At 40.7% G+C, this 16,906-nt stretch overlaps 1 protein-coding gene across 1 annotated transcript in view; it reads left to right on the top strand.

Moving 5' to 3' along the window:
- Positions 1 to 16,906, top strand: part of gnao1a (guanine nucleotide binding protein (G protein), alpha activating activity polypeptide O, a) — a 335,051-nt gene that overhangs the window by 313,891 nt on the left and 4,254 nt on the right. The window contains exon 7 of the mRNA XM_034177089.1: positions 11,530 to 11,683. Coding sequence (XP_034032980.1) covers positions 11,530 to 11,683 — 154 coding nt within the window. The remainder of the gene's footprint in view (positions 1 to 11,529; positions 11,684 to 16,906) is intronic.

Raw genomic sequence — 16,906 nt, 5'->3', positions numbered from 1 at the left:
ATGAGTGACCATTGTAGGAGTTTGAAGTTCATTGTTCTTCAGTTTCTGGGTGCGTTCGATAAAACAAGTATGGACCTGCATGCAGTAATCACACATCCTCTGTCAGCTAGATGCATTTACAGGAACCAACCATTAGAGGGAGACAGACATTTTGGCTCCACTTTTCACGATTTTTATTTGCAGACTAAAGCCCCATTTACACATAGACGGTAAGAAGCGTCCCGGAAGCGTCTCTCCCGGAAGCGTCCCGGAAAAGTTTTTGGCCGTCTTAAGGATCACACGCTGTTGTTAACGCCGGCACTAGGGGGCGTGGCTTAGTTCCGGCTTTACCGGGAATCGTCGAAAAAAATTATTCAACATGTCGAATAATTCCGGGAGCGCTCCCAGAGAATTCACGTGACGACGGAGACAACACGAACAACGGTGTTTGATACTTTTTAATCACCATTTCATCCTGCCCCTTCCTGTAGTGCCGCAGTTTACACCGCCGTAATTGGCGGCCGGCGTTGTATCCCTAATCAGCGGCGTGTAAAATGGCGATAGAGCCCACATCGGCGTCCTCAAGGGCGTTTTAACCGGCGACACAGGCAGACAAAACGGCGGCGCTAGCGGACAGTACGCCGTTCTAAACGCCACCTCCCGGTTAACGGTGTTCCAAATGGCCGATAAGCGGCGGTCAGTAGAAAAACGCTAGCGCGCTGCATGCACTCGCTCACTCACGGCCAGCTCCAGATATTTTTGCAGAGAAGCCAGAATCCAGTATGCCTCCTAAAAGAAAATTGGCAGCGGCAAGGACTTACCAAGAGGTCTGGTTCACAAGCAGAGGGTAGCCCTGTGGTGGAGACGGAGCAACACGTTGAGGAGGGGAAAAGGAAAGGAGAAGAAAAGGCTGAGTATCTCCCTCCCCCTGCAGTGACAGAGGCATGTATTCCTGCTGCTTCAGCCTATTATACTCTGGGGGCGGTGCCTATATGCAAAAGTTCCTGGAGTAACGCAGGATTTGCTTGGATAAATCCAGCGGTACACAGGGCATTATCGCGGCAGCAGAACACCGCTGTTCTCACGCGCGTCTTAACCTGCGATTGTAAAGGATAGAACTGGGTATTAACCCCCGTTGCCTGTGTGCCAGATGCTACGGCATCAAAACGCCGCTTTATTTGGCGGATTTAGCAGCGTTTTATCCGCGTATTTGCGGCTAGTACGGTGGTCAAAACGCCGACGAAATGCTCTGCCCCATTCCACCGCGAAAACAGCTGGAACTACCGCGAACTTCGGTCTACGTACTACCCGCCGACAAAACCGTCTATGTGTAAACCATGCTTAAGCATGGAGCTAGAAGCAGTTAGCCATGGATGGGGTTTGTCTGATTACTACCTTCAATGCATTTAGCCTACCGGTATTCATAAAGTTGACATTTAATAACTTTTGCAGTTCAGCTTCGTTGTGCGTACAAGCAGAGTGTACCTGCGTTGTGAATCTGCCTGTGTAAGAAAATCAAGTAAATCCTGTATAGGCCCTGAGACCCACTAATGCTCATGCTTATCTCTGGATTCCAGTCTCCTGAGGCTTATCTGAATATTTCACCATATGAATACAGAACAACATTGCGAACAATCAGTGTTCATCTGCATGAGATAACATCCAATATGTCATCCAGTATAGTTTTTTTTTTTTTTTTGTCCATACTGCTTTTTTTTTTTTTCTTTTGCTATTTAAAAGTCCATTAGATACACACCAGGGGCTGAGTGTCCTACGCATGTCCACTGTTCAGTTCTCGATCCATATAAATCTGACTGTTCCTTTTGTCCAAACTGCATCAAATAAAATCCAGTGTGTTGTTTAATGTTTATTTGTGCGTCTTGCTTATTTTTGGAATTTAAAATTCCTTACATTAAGTATAAGCACATACTGTGGTGTGCACATGTTAGACCAAGTTCCTGTTGATAAACTTGTCCCCAAGAAAATGCAGTGTTAAAAAGTGAGTTTGACAGAGGAAAGACCTGAAACTTATTCTCCAGCGTCACTTCCTTTTTTTTTTTGACAGGTGCGACTTATACACTGAAAAATACAGTATGTATGCAGAAATACTTTTCTTATTGTGTCAAAGTTTTCCCTGCAATGGACTGGTGTCCTGTCCAGTGAAATTGCTGTGGACTCTTATGTGATCTATGCTAAGGAATCCAGGGTTAAACACTGTGCACCTCAGGGACTATATGTAGGACTTACTTCTTCTTTAGCTCTGGTTAGGGAGCTTGTGGTTCTGGTTCTGCATCCACCACCTTAAGGAAGTGCTTTGGCTTTTGACTTCTATCCAGTCAGGTGATCCATCCTTATGTCCCAGCAGTAATGCTGAGTCTGCTGTGCACGCTCCTTTGACCCGGTCCTGTCACTGTGCTCCACAGAAGTGAGGGTTTGTTGTTTGAAAGCAAACACTTATCAGATTTCATCAAGCATGGCCAGTCATGAAGGCAGCTGGATCCAGTGTATTGACATGCACACATACAATTAAGATGATTAAGTGCTCGACTTGAGCTTGTACTTCATCCCTGATACAAACACGGAACCATAAAACAAGAACGGTGTAGTCCCTATGGAGACACAAATGGGTTTCCCATCACATACGATGCTACAATCCTAAGCCGCCTCTGTTCTCTCTCTGCGGCTCTAAAGCTCTTAAGCCATTAGTGGTTTATAAGGTGAAGACACTATTGATGCTCCCACAGAGTAACGTTTTGCCAACAGAAAGTGTTGTGCTTGCTTTTGTTTGTGCATGCATTCTCAATTTTAGCAACCTTGCCAATAAAGTCAGGAGAAAGAGTGGAAAATGACATCAGACTGCGAGGTGAGAGAGGGTTAATGTCGTTTCTGCTGCAGTCCCAATAATAAAGAGTAGACTCCCAGAGGCTGAGGTGATGAGCCGTTTTGCCCGTAATGTAGTCTGAGGCAGAGCTGGAGAAGCTCTGTGGGTAATAGTGTCCGTTTTAGTGGCCGGATCCGGTGTGAGTAACACAATCAGAGGTCCATTCACGCAGCAAAACGGCTGCTTGCTTTGCACTTAGGTGAGAGAAGCTGCAGGTACGAAATAAATCTTGTGACCTGTGCCAAACCGTTACTTACCCCAAACTACCAAACACCCCTTGGCCCAGATCAAGGGTGGTTCAGGGGTTTTATATTGCTCCATCTGCGCTGAGCTTTGCCAAATATCAAGCTTTAAATCACTCACGCTGCACCGCTAAAGGTTTCACACACAGTCATAGTTGTAGCCTTTGAGCATTTTTATGTCTGTGTTTAACAGAGCTGGAGTTGGGGGAGATGATGGTCTTGTGGTTAAGCAGTGGGTTTTAGACCAGAGGATCCTCGGTTCAAACCCCAGTCTGGCCAGAAAATCACTTAAGGTCCTTAATCCCCAAGGTACTCCCGGGTGTGTAGTGAGCACCAAGCATGGCAGCACCCTGACAACGATGTGTCTGTGTGAATGCGAGGCATCATTGTAAAGCGGTTTGAGCTTCTGGTATAGATGGAAAAGTGCTAAATAAATACAGTCCATTTGCCATTTGTGTTTTCACTGCAGGTGTCAGTCTGTGAACATTTCATTTCTGCACAATGACCAAAGAATGTTTTTGAAATCAAAATTGAAATCATTACTTTGTGGTGTGTTGAGGGAGGCTAGAGGAAGGTTCCTTTGGAAAAATGGGGGTCATCCGTCATCCAGTATGTCCACCACAGGCGTCATCTTGATTTTCATCCTGTGCAATAACTAAAGAACACCTCATCCAACTGAAACCATTTCTTGGTGGTGAATTGGAGCGGTTAGATGAAGGTTCCTTTCAAAAGCAGCCATCATTCATTATCCAGTATGGCCACTACAGATGCTATCTTGATTTTCATTTCTGTGCAGTAATGAAAGAGCACCTCATGTGATTGCAACTATTTCTTGGTGGTGTATTGGCGGAGGCTAGAGGAAGCATCCTTTTGAAAATGCCAATCGTTACACCACCAATTGAAAGTGGAAATCTTTCTCTGTAAAAATCGATGATATACCATCTTTAAAGCACCAGTCTTTGACTATAGAAATAATTTCTAAACTTCACAATACACCTACTTAACATACGAGTGTGAGTATGTGTCATGCTTTGCATTGCTTTTTATAAAATAAATAGCTGTGTATGCCATCTGTCTATAGCAATAATCTGCATTTTGACCTCTCTCTCTCTCCACACACACACACACATTGTGTGTGTACATATAAGAAAAAATATGTAATATAGTGTATAATAAAGGTGATGTTCTTATTTCTTACCTAAACGTTCAATATGAATGGATTTATAATTATTGTATGTAGTTACAATCACAACACTGACAGGTACAACAGAACAGCTGTAACAAAGAGTATTTATTCATGCAGATGTTACATCTAAGTTGCATTCACAGACGTTGAATCATATTCTACTTATTATACGTGCTGGATTTTTATAATTTTTTTTTTTTTTTTTATTGCATGGGGAAATTCTGAATGTTTCCCAAAGTCATGTTTGTATGAGCTCCTGTGGTGTGGTTATGCTGAATTATTGATGCTTCAGGTCATAACTTTGCCTGTAAATGCATTTGGCCCGTCTTATAAACCTCTTCGGTTTTCCGCTCGGCTCCCTCCTCTTGATGAATTTAGCACTTGCATTTCTGCAGCGTCGGAGAGACTCATGCACTCCCGCTGACCTCTGAGAAAATCCAGAAAACCGCCGAGCTCATGACTGACACCAGCCTGTGCAGAATGTAGAAGAAGGTGTTTTTAAAATAGTGTGTAAAAATTGCTGTTTCAACCTCCAAACCATTTAACCCTCTGTTTGCTCAGAGGCTTGTCAGCAGCAGCAGAAGAAGCAGCGTGTGTGTGCGTGCGCGCGCGCACACACTGTCTATGTGTTACTGTATTCCTATATGTTACTGTCTGTGTTCCACCGTGTACTCCTCACCGCTGTTATAATTTATTGACTTTTATTTATACATGAGGAAAATTTAAATAAAGCAACACATGAGAAACTTTATTATTGTGTGTGCTGACTTGACATTATATTTGAAATTTAAATTTAGAAACAGCAGAGTGTAACTATAAGCATTTGTTCATCTTTTTGTCCTTCAGTGTGTAAATCTGTTTAAATCCAATGTATTTTAAGGGTTTTACCTGCTCTGAGCTTTTCATCTTAAGGCTACAGTGTGTAGGATTTGCTGTCATCTGGTGGTGAGGTTGGAGATTGCACTATGCCATGACTGGTCACACTTCATAGTTTTGCTCTTGTGACAGATTCTTGCTCTTTTGCCTTCTCTTGTGATAACTAATATGCAGTGGTGGGCACAGCTAACCGAAAAGTTAGCTTCGATAACCATAAACCGCTAGCTGAAAAGTTAACTTTTATGATGTTAAACCGATAAACTGCTAAAAAATTTTGTGGAAGTTATGGCTACCTTTTACTATTGACTACGTACACTGTCGGTACTGATAAGCCAGTTTCGAGTATAAGCGCCACAGGGGCTGCTGAGTAAATTCAAAGGCAATCACAAAATGAACACACGAAAAATAAAAAAAAACTAAAACCCCAAACACTGTCATCATCTTTGTCAAAAGCAGTAAATCGCAGTATTAGAAGTCACAGTTTATCTGTATATTATATATTTATAAGCCATTAGCGGAGCTATGGTTCACTCCTATTGCATTCACAAACACGAAACAAATGCACGAAAAATAAATAAATATAAATAAAACTACTGACTTTTACGTATAGTTTTTGTCACGGTGTAACTTCTTGTCTTCTTACCAGCGCATGTGTGTTTTGACCTGTGAACCGGAAGCGTTAGCTAGCTCTCTGCATTCATAAACAGGAACTAACATGTATGATTTTAGGGTTTACTAATGTTTTTGACCGTTACATTTACTGACTTTACCAGCAAAAAAAAAAAAAAAAAAAATGTTAGCAGACTGAAAGTTAGCGGAAGCTAATTGGTCCACTGATGGTTTTCAAAGTTAGCTGAAAAGGTAATCCCCTAACAGAAACATTAGCTTCACTAATTGGCGGATTAGTGGAACTGTCCCCACCACTGCTAATATGTGTGAGCCTCCATTTCACACAAATGCAGGTTCTCAAACTTGTTGGCGTGCACTAGCAACCAGTAGACATTGTATAGTGGAGAAACCACTGTACAGCGGAGTACTTTTTTTTTCCTTCAGTTTTCCAGTTGTGCTGCAAAATGCAAAATATAGAGTAAGTATGTCCTTTGTGGGCTCCTGTAGCAACATGGCAGCCTCCATGAGGAGGTCCAGTACCATGTACTGTAGCTCTGAAGAGCTTATGAAAACACACTGATTTATTTTTGCTTCTAATTATACAATAATGGCTAGATGGTTATGAATGCTGTTTTCCATTCCTGTTAATAAACACCCCCACAATCTTATGCATGGCAGCTTTTAATTTTCTGCTAAAAACAGAAATAGAAACACAGAGACATTCATGTCACAGTTTGTGCTTTCCCTCAGTACGTTACAAGTTTCAAAGACTCATGCACTTTTTCAACAAGTTAATACAGGTCAACTGATTTATTCAGGGTTTTGGACAAAAACGCCAACCAACACTGAGATCATTGACCTGAACAGGTCAACTGATATTTTATGATTTATTCAGGTTTTGGGCAAAAAAGAGCAACAAATGCTGAGATCATGATTTGTTAAGGCTCATTTGTGCTCCATTTATGTAAGTAAATAACCGTTTAAAACCATGTAACCTTCACTGCCCACATACTTCCATACGTCCTTTATGTCTGTATGGATGTTAAGTAACACATCCACTAGATGGCACTGCACAGACTGAAATATTTCTGACCGCATCAAAGATAGTGACTGCTGAATTAATTTGCACACTTCCGAACACTTCTTCCCATTTTATTAAAGGTAGCAGATACAACCTCAATTCCAATGAAGTTGGGATGGGATGTTGTGTGAAGTGTAAATTTAAAAACAGAATACAATGATTTGCAAATCCTCTTCAAACTATATTCAATTGAATACACCACAAAGACAAGATATTTAATGTTCAAACTGATAAACTTTCTTGTTTTTGTGCAAATATTTGCTCATTTTGAAATGGATGCCTGCAGCACAGTTCCAGAAAGCTGGGACAGTGGTATAAGTGTTTGGGAACTGAGGACACTAATTGTGAGTGTCATGACTGTGTATAAAAGGCTCAGCCGTTCACAAGCAAAGATGGGGCGAGGATCACCATTTTGTGAACAACTGCGTGAAAAAATAGTCCAACAGTTTAAGAACAATGTTTCTCAACATTCAATCACAAGGAATTTCAGGATTCCATCATCTACAGTCCATAGTATAATCAGAACCAACAAACATGATAGACGTTTCCAGATATCAATGCTTTAGAAAGGACAGAAACTCTGGGAAGGGGGGAGGTGTGTTAATCTACATTAAAAATAAATTTAAATGTCACTTTGTAGAACTGAAACCCCCCGTTGGAATGTCTTGCTCTGAATGTAATTTTATCGCCTTCAGTGAACTTTACCATCGTTATTCTTTATAACCCACCTTCTTATAATGTGTCTTTTTATGATGAGCTAAATCATGTAGTGAAACAGCTTGAGGTTTATAGAGAGATGATTTGGTATGGCAATTTTAATATGAATTGGTTAGATAAAGGTAGTAAGCAAAAGCTACAAACAATAATGAGTAAATTTAATTACCAACAAATGGTTAAAGGGCCAGCTAGGATTACACGGAAAACTAAAACACTCATTGACATGGTATTTACCAACAGATCTGAGCGCATTACGAGGACTTACAACTTATTAACAGACTTTCAGATCACAACATGAGGCTGATAGTTAGAAAACTGACTAAAAAAAGGCTGAAATATTTTGGTAAACCTGATAACAATAATGTAAGATTGGTCATTCCAAAATCCAAAACTTTGCAGTTTGAAAGAGAACTAAAGAGGTTAAATTGGGAGCAGATCATGGCCATGGATGATGTAGATGACTGCTGCAATTCAATGATAGAGGCCATCATAGGGTTGGTAAGAAAATTTATAAAGCAAACTAAATGCAAATCAAGTGACTACACTGCCATGGCTAAATAATGAAATTAAAAAACTAATGAAGATGCGGGATATGGCTTTAAAGAAATCATTAAGCTCCACTTACCACTGACCTATTAACTTATAAAAGTTTAAGAAATAAAGTGGTACAGGAATTACGTAAGGCAAATGCATCTTATTATACTCAACTGATAGGCAATGCAAGGGGGAATAATAGTTAACTTAGGAAATATTTAAATAGTCTAATAAAACAGCTAAACACAAAGGAATTGGGGAACTCTCCATAGATGGCAAGAATATTACTGATAGTGCCACTATGGCAAATTAATTTAATTCTTATTTTGTACAGTCAGTTGAAAAATTAACATTAACACTAACATTAAACATGTTAATTCTCCTGTCCAGATGTCTCCCGCGGAATATTTTAACATTACACAAGTCGACGAGACAAAGGTTGCACAAATCATCGCGAAATTGTCAAATTCAAAATCAGACAATATTTATAATATAATTGCTTTTTAAAAAGATACAGTGATTTCTTGGTTAAACCATTGACATATCTGGTCAATTTATCTATAAGAACCTCTAAATTTCCTCAGGCTGGAAAAGAGCCGTTGTTGTACCAATTTTTAAAGCAGGAGACCAGGACTGCATGTGCAATTACCGGCCCATATCAATTTTGCCTATACTATCAAAAGTGATTGAAAAAGTGGTAGCTGCATAATTGACTGACCATTTGGAAGCCAATCAGCTCTTCCATCCACAGCAGTTTGGTTTTAGATCTGCTTACTCAACCGAAATAGCAAATTACTGTTTGATTGAGAATGTGAAAAAGTCCCTGGATCGGGGTCAGGTGGTAGGAGCAGTATTTTTAGATCTTAAAAAGGCTTTCAAAATGGTCAGTCACAGCCTGCTCTTATTTAAAATGCCTTCTTTTAACATCTCCTCGGAGGCAGTAGACTGGTTTGCATCTTACCTCCGTGACAGAGAACAGTGCGTTAAAGTTTTCAAATACAATGGCAGAATACAAATATACAATCTGTAACCATATTTAAATATCTTGGGCTGGTCCTTGACCCCCAATTGAAATTTGAAAAAACCATACAAAGAAATTTTAACTGTTTTAAATAAATTAGACCTTACATTCCAAAACAGGCATTACTCCTGTACCTGCATGCTTTGATATTCTCGCATATATCATACTGCCTGACTGTGGGCCCAGGCCACGCCCAGTCACGAAGCGCATTGCTTCACTGTAAAAAATTCTTGAGAAATACAAACCACGTTATTTGAAAGCTTTGGTAGTCTGCGCTTCCTCAAACTGTTGTTTAAATGTATTAATAATCAAGCACCCAAGCCACTCATTTCATTTGTTCAGAGACCAAGCAGAGGTAGAGTCACCAGAGGTTCTATAAACAAGAATTGTAACATTCCACAGTGTAGGACTTCATTTGGTCAGTCTGCATTTTCTTTTAAAAGCATAAAGTTGTGGAACTCATTGCCGCCTGAGCTCAAGAACATATCTGATTTTAGGATGTTCACCTCCAGGCTCAAGTTTTGGCTTAGAAGTCACCAATGTTGCCCCCATGTGCAGACATAGCATTGTGAGTAAAAAAGAGGGTCAAGGAAGGATTGAATGGAGGAGTGAGTGTGCTAACCCACAGAAATTCAGTTCTTAAGTTTTTGTAAATTATGGATGTGTGTTTGAAGGTGTGGAAATGTAAGAAATTTTTACATGTGAGAAGGTGTGTTAATGATCTAATGAAATGATGATTATTATTTAATTAAATTTTAGAATGATGAATTATGTAAATTGTAGAATTATGAATTATGTAAATTGTAGATTTATGATTCATGTAATTTGTAGAAAGGCCCAACCAGGGACAAGAGTTGTGAATTAGTTGAAGCTATACACTCTTTGTGCATCGCATCAGTCACAGATATTGCTCGATCTATGTTGACTGCATTGTCCTGTCAAATAAACAAATAAATGAAATGAAAAGAAGATTCAGAGAATCTGGAGAACTTTCTACACGTAAGCAGCAAGGCAGAAAAGCAACACTGAATGCCCCTGACCTTCGATCCCTCAGGCAGCACTGCATCAGAAACCGACATCACTGTGTAAAGGATCTTACCGCGTGGGCTCAGGAACACTTCAGAAAACTATTGTCAGTTAACACAGTTCATCGCTACAAGTGCAAGTTAAAAATGCAAAGCGAAAGCCAAACATCAACAACATCCAGAAACACTGCCACCTTCTCTGGGCCCGAGCTCATTTGAAGTGGACAGACACAAAGTGGAAAAGTGTGCTGTGGTCCACATTTCAAATTGTTTTTGGAAATCATGGACATTGTGTCCTCCGCACAAAAGAGGAAAAAGACCATCCAGATTGTTACCAACGCTAAGTTCAAAAGCCAGCATCTGTGATGGTATGGGGGGTGTGTTAGTGTCCATGGCATGGGCAACTTACACATCTGTGATGGCACCATCAATGCTGAAAGGTACATCCAGGTTTTGGAGCAACACAAGCTGCCATCCAAGCAACGTCTTTTTCAGGGACGTCCCTGCTTATTTCAGCAAGACAGTGCCAAGCCACATTCTGCACGTGTTACAACAGCGTGGCTTCGTAGTTAAAGAGTGCAAGTACTAGACTGGCCTGCCTGCACTCCAGACCTGTCGCCCATTGAAAATGTGTGGCGCATTTTGAAGCACAAAATACAACAACGGAGACCCCGGACTGTTTAACAACTGAAGTCGTACATCAAGCAAGAATGGGAAAGAATTCCACCTACAAAGCTTCAACAATTAGTGTCCTCAGTTCCCAAATGCTTATTGAGTGTTGTTAGAAGGAAAGGTGATGTAACACAGTGATAAACATACCACTGTCCCAGCTTTTTTGAAACGTGTTGCAGGCATCCATTTCAAAATGAGCAAATATTTGCACAAAAACAATAACGTTTATCAGTTTGAACATTAAATATCTTGTCTTTGTGGTGTATTCAGTTGAATATAGGTTGAAGAGGATTTGAAAATCATTGTATTCTGTTTTATTTACATTGTACACAATGTCCCAACTTCATTGGAATTGGGGTTGTAGATTTATCTGTTTTCTTCCCAGTTTATTTGTCAACAAAATACGTTGTACTTCCACAAAAGTACATTAAACTCTTTCATTGCTCTAAATGCAAACGTTGTAGACTGGTGTTAAATGTGCCTCTTGCTTTCTTTCCTGATCTTTATCAACCATTCTCATATCCTTTTTGCCTTTTCTTACTTTCTTCCTTGTCCCTTTTCTTTGTTCTTGTTCCCTTCTTTCATTTCCTTTTCCCTTTCCTTGGTTCCTTATTCATACCAAATCCATTTTTCAAAATTTACCATCTCCTCCTTCATGGTCATCTTTCCCGTCCCTTTTTACCTGGCCTCATTACATCCTTTGCAGAATCGGATGCACGAGTCTCTGATGCTGTTCGATTCAATCTGCAACAACAAGTTCTTCATCGACACCTCCATTATCCTCTTCCTCAACAAGAAGGATCTTTTCGCAGAGAAGATCAAGAAGTCTGCGCTCAGCATCTGCTTCCCCGAATACACAGGTGAAAAAAGAGAAACCGAAACGCTCCCAACACGCCAGCAGCAGGTGTCAAAACAACATTTACATTCTAGCCTCAGTGCGCCTGTGGTCTACACAAAAATATACGGTGGACATCCCAGGGTGGTAGCTGAAGACAGGTAGGGGTCAGTGAAGGATTACACAGCTGTCAACATTTAAAAATGCTCCAAACATAACAAAACGAATACCACATTATTTGTTTATCATAAAGATTCCAGAAAACCCTAATTTGGACTGTCTATGACCAAATGTTAGGGGGTTAAAAAAAAACAGAAAAAATGGTGACAAAGGTCAGTTTCAGTTTGTACAGGGGTCAAAAGTTAAAGTTGCTCCAATTTTGGTAAAAAGTGTTGCAAATTATTTTTGAACAAATAGTATGAATATATGCAAATGCAAATCCCTGTCAAAGAAGGCGAACAAACGTCAATGCTCGGTCATATTCTCCATATGGACCATGAAACACCGGCTCAGAGAACCTGGGAAATTGCTGCCAATAAATACCAGGCAACATGCAACACCAGCCTCCATGCAACAATCCGGGGAAACGTCAGACAAGTTGACACGGGCCCTCGCTGCTCAAATCACACATGAACAAACAGAAAAGTTACTGAAGACAGAATGAGATGGCACGGGAGTCTGAAGGACTGTCTGCTACCACAGGATGCCAAATGGCTACGTTGGTAGCAAACATACTTTATGGAATGTTAATGAAAGGAATAGTTTAACGCTTGGTCCGCCAAGTAATGGTCTAACAATGTCAACGTCCACTAGACTCTGACAAATTACACGTGTCACTCTGTAACTTGATAATCAATCAATCAATCAATTTTTTTATATAGCGCCAAATCACAACAAACAGTTGCCCCAAGGCGCTTTATATTGTAAGGCAAGGCCATACAATAATTATGTAAAACCCCAACGGTCAAAACGACCCCCTGTGAGCAAGCACTTGGCTACAGTGGGAAGGAAAAACTCCCTTTTAACAGGAAGAAACCTCCAGCAGAACCAGGCTCAGGGAGGGGCAGTCTTCTGCTGGGACTGGTTGGGGCTGAGGGAGAGAACCAGGAAAAAGACATGCTGTGGAGGGGAGCAGAGATCGATCACTAATGATTAAATGCAGAGTGGTGCATACAGAGCAAAAAGAGAAAGAAACAGTGCATCATGGGAACCCCCCAGCAGTCTACGTCTATAGCAGCAACTAAGGGATGGTTCAGGGTCACCTGATCCAGCCCTAACTATAAGCTTTAGCAAAAAGGAAAGTTTTAAGCCTAATCTTAAAAGTAGAGAGGGTGTCTGTCTCCCTGATCTGAATTGGGAGCTGGTTCCACAGGAGAGGAGCCTGAAAGCTGAAGGCTCTGCCTCCCATTCTACTCTTACAAACCCTAGGAACTACAAGTAAGCCTGCAGTCTGAGAGCGAAGTGCTCTATTGGGGTGATATGGTACTACGAGGTCCCTAAGATAAGATGGGACCTGATTATTCAAAACCTTATAAGTAAGAAGAAGAATTTTAAATTCTATTCTAGAATTAACAGGAAGCCAATGAAGAGAGGCCAATATGGGTGAGATATGCTCTCTCCTTCTAGTCCCCGTCAGTACTCTAGCTGCAGCATTTTGAATTAACTGAAGGCTTTTTAGGGAACTTTTAGGACAACCTGATAATAATGAATTACAATAGTCCAGCCTAGAGGAAATAAATGCATGAATTAGTTTTTCAGCATCACTCTGAGACAAGACCTTTCTGATTTTAGAGATATTGCGTAAATGCAAAAAAGCAGTCCTACATATTTGTTTAATATGCGCTTTGAATGACATATCCTGATCAAAAATGACTCCAAGATTTCTCACAGTATTACTAGAGGTCAGGGTAATGCCATCCAGAGTAAGGATCTGGTTAGACACCATGCTTCTAAGATTTGTGGGGCCAAGTACAATAACTTCAGTTTTATCTGAGTTTAAAAGCAGGAAATTAGAGGTCATCCATGTCTTTATGTCTGTAAGACAATCCTGCAGTTTAGCTAATTGGTGTGTGTCCTCTGGCTTCATGGATAGATAAAGCTGGGTATCATCTGCGTAACAATGAAAATTTAAGCAATACCGTCTAATAATACTGCCTAAGGGAAGCATGTATAAAGTGAATAAAATTGGTCCTAGCACAGAACCTTGTGGAACTCCATAATTAACTTTAGTCTGTGAAGAAGATTCCCCATTTACATGAACAAATTGTAATCTATTAGACAAATATGATTCAAACCACCGCAGCGCAGTGCCTTTAATACCTATGGCATGCTCTAATCTCTGTAATAAAATTTTATGGTCAACAGTATCAAAAGCAGCACTGAGGTCTAACAGAACAAGCACAGAGATGAGTCCACTGTCCGAGGCCATAAGAAGATCATTTGTAACCTTCACTAATGCTGTTTCTGTACTATGATGAATTCTAAAACCTGACTGAAACTCTTCAAATAGACCATTCCTCTGCAGATGATCAGTTAGCTGTTTTACAACTACCCTTTCAAGAATTTTTGAGAGAAAAGGAAGGTTGGAGATTGGCCTATAATTAGCTAAGATAGCTGGGTCAAGTGATGGCTTTTTAAGTAATGGTTTAATTACTGCCACCTTAAAAGCCTGTGGTACATAGCCAACTAACAAAGATAGATTGATCATATTTAAGATCGAAGCATTAAATAATGGTAGGGCTTCCTTGAGCAGCCTGGTAGGAATGGGGTCTAATAAACATGTTGATGGTTTGGATGAAGTAACTAATGAAAATAACTCAGACAGAACAATCGGAGAGAAAGAGTCTAACCAAATACCGGCATCACTGAAAGCAGCCAAAGATAACGATACGTCTTTGGGATGGTTATGAGTAATTTTTTCTCTAATAGTTAAAATTTTGTTAGCAAAGAAAGTCATGAAGTCATTACTAGTTAAAGTTAATGGAATACTCAGCTCAATAGAGCTCTGACTCTTTGTCAGCCTGGCTACAGTGCTGAAAAGAAACCTGGGGTTGTTCTTATTTTCTTCAATTAGTGATGAGTAGAAAGATGTCCTAGCTTTATGGAGGGCTTTTTTATAGAGCAACAGACTCTTTTTCCAGGCTAAGTGAAGATCTTCTAAATTAGTGAGACGCCATTTCCTCTCCAACTTACGGGTTATCTGCTTTAAGCTACGAGTTTGTGAGTTATACCACGGAGTCAGACACTTCTGATTTAAAGCTCTCTTTTTCAGAGGAGCTACAGCATCCAAAGTTGTCTTCAATGAGGATGTAAAACTATTGACGAGATACTCTATCTCCCTTACAGAGTTTAGGTAGCTACTCTGCACTGTGTTGGTATATGGCATTAGAGAACATAAAGAAGGAATCATATCCTTAAACCTAGTTACAGCGCTTTCTGAAAGACTTCTAGTGTAATGAAACTTATTCCCCACTGCTGGGTAGTCCATCAGAGTAAATGTAAATGTTATTAAGAAATGATCAGACAGAAGGGAGTTTTCAGGGAATACTGTTAAGTCTTCTATTTTCATACCATAAGTCAGAACAAGATCTAAGATATGATTAAAGTGGTGGGTGGACTCATTTACTTTTTGAGCAAAGCCAATAGAGTCTAATAATAGATTAAATGCAGTGTTGAGGCTGTCATTCTCAGCATCTGTGTGGATGTTAAAATCGCCCACTATAATTATCTTATCTGAGCTAAGCACTAAGTCAGACAAAAGGTCTGAAAATTCACAGAGAAACTCACAGTAACGACCAGGTGGACGATAGATAATAACAAATAAAACTGGTTTTTGGGACTTCCAATTTGGATGGACAAGACTAAGAGACAAGCTTTCAAATGAATTAAAGCTCTGTCTGGGTTTTTGATTAATTAATAAGCTGGGATGGAAGATTGCTGCTAATCCTCTGCCCCGGCCCGTGCTACGAGCATTCTGACAGTTAGTGTGACTCGGGGGTGTTGACTCATTTAAACTAACATATTCATCCTGCTGTAACCAGGTTTCTGTTAGGCAGAATAAATCAATATGTTGATCAATTATTATATCATTTACCAACAGGGACTTAGAAGAGAGAGACCTAATGTTTAATAGACCACATTTAACTGTTTTAGTCTGTGGTGCAGTTGAAGGTGCTATATTATTTTTTCTTTTTGAATTTTTATGCTTAAATAGATTTTTGCTGGTTATTGGTAGTCTGGGAGCAGGCACCGTCTCTACGGGGATGGGGTAATGAGGGGATGGCAGGGGGAGAGAAGCTGCAGAGAGGTGTGTAAGACTACAACTCTGCTTCCTGGTCCCAACCCTGGATAGTCACGGTTTGGAGGATTTAAGAAAATTGGCCAGATTTCTAGAAATGAGAGCTGCTCCATCCAAAGTGGGATGGATGCCGTCTCTCCTAACAAGACCAGGTTTTCCCCAGAAGCTTTGCCAATTATCTATGAAGCCCACCTCATTTTTTGGACACCACTCAGACAGCCAGCAATTCAAGGAGAACATGCGGCTAAACATGTCACTCCCGGTCCGATTGGGGAGGGGCCCAGAGAAAACTACAGAGTCCGACATTGTTTTTGCAAAGTTACACACCGATTTAATGTTAATTTTAGTGACCTCCGATTGGCGTAACCGGGTGTCATTACTGCCGACGTGAATTACAATCTTACCAAATTTACACTTAGCCTTAGCCAGCAGTTTCAAATTTCCTTCAATGTCGCCTGCTCTGGCCCCCGGAAGACAACTGACTATGGTTGCTGGTGTTGCTAACTTCACATTTCTCAAAACAGAGTCGCCAATAACCAGAGTTTGATCCTCGGCGGGTGTGTCGTCGAGTGGGGAAAAACGGTTAGAGATGTGAACGGGTTGGCGGTGTACACGGGGCTTCTGTTTAGGGCTACGCTTCCTCCTCACAGTCACCCAGTCGGCCTGCTTTCCCGGCTGCTCGGGATCTGCCAGGGGGTAACTAACGGCGGCTAAGCTACCTTGGTCCGCACCGACTACAGGGGCCTGGCTAGCTGTAGAATTTTCCACGGTGCGGAGCCGAGTCTCCAATTCACCCAGCCTTGCCTCCAAAGCTACGAATAAGCTACACTTATTACAAGTACCATTACTGCTAAAGGAGGCCGAGGAATAACTAAACATTTCACACCCAGAGCAGAAAAGTGCGGGAGAGACAGGAGAAGCCGCCATGCTAAATCGGCTAAGAGCTAGTAG

This window comes from Thalassophryne amazonica, chromosome 8 (genome assembly GCF_902500255.1).
Source record: "Thalassophryne amazonica chromosome 8, fThaAma1.1, whole genome shotgun sequence".
NCBI lineage: Eukaryota > Metazoa > Chordata > Actinopteri > Batrachoidiformes > Batrachoididae > Thalassophryne > Thalassophryne amazonica.
This window is presented reverse-complemented; position numbering and strand designations above follow the sequence as displayed.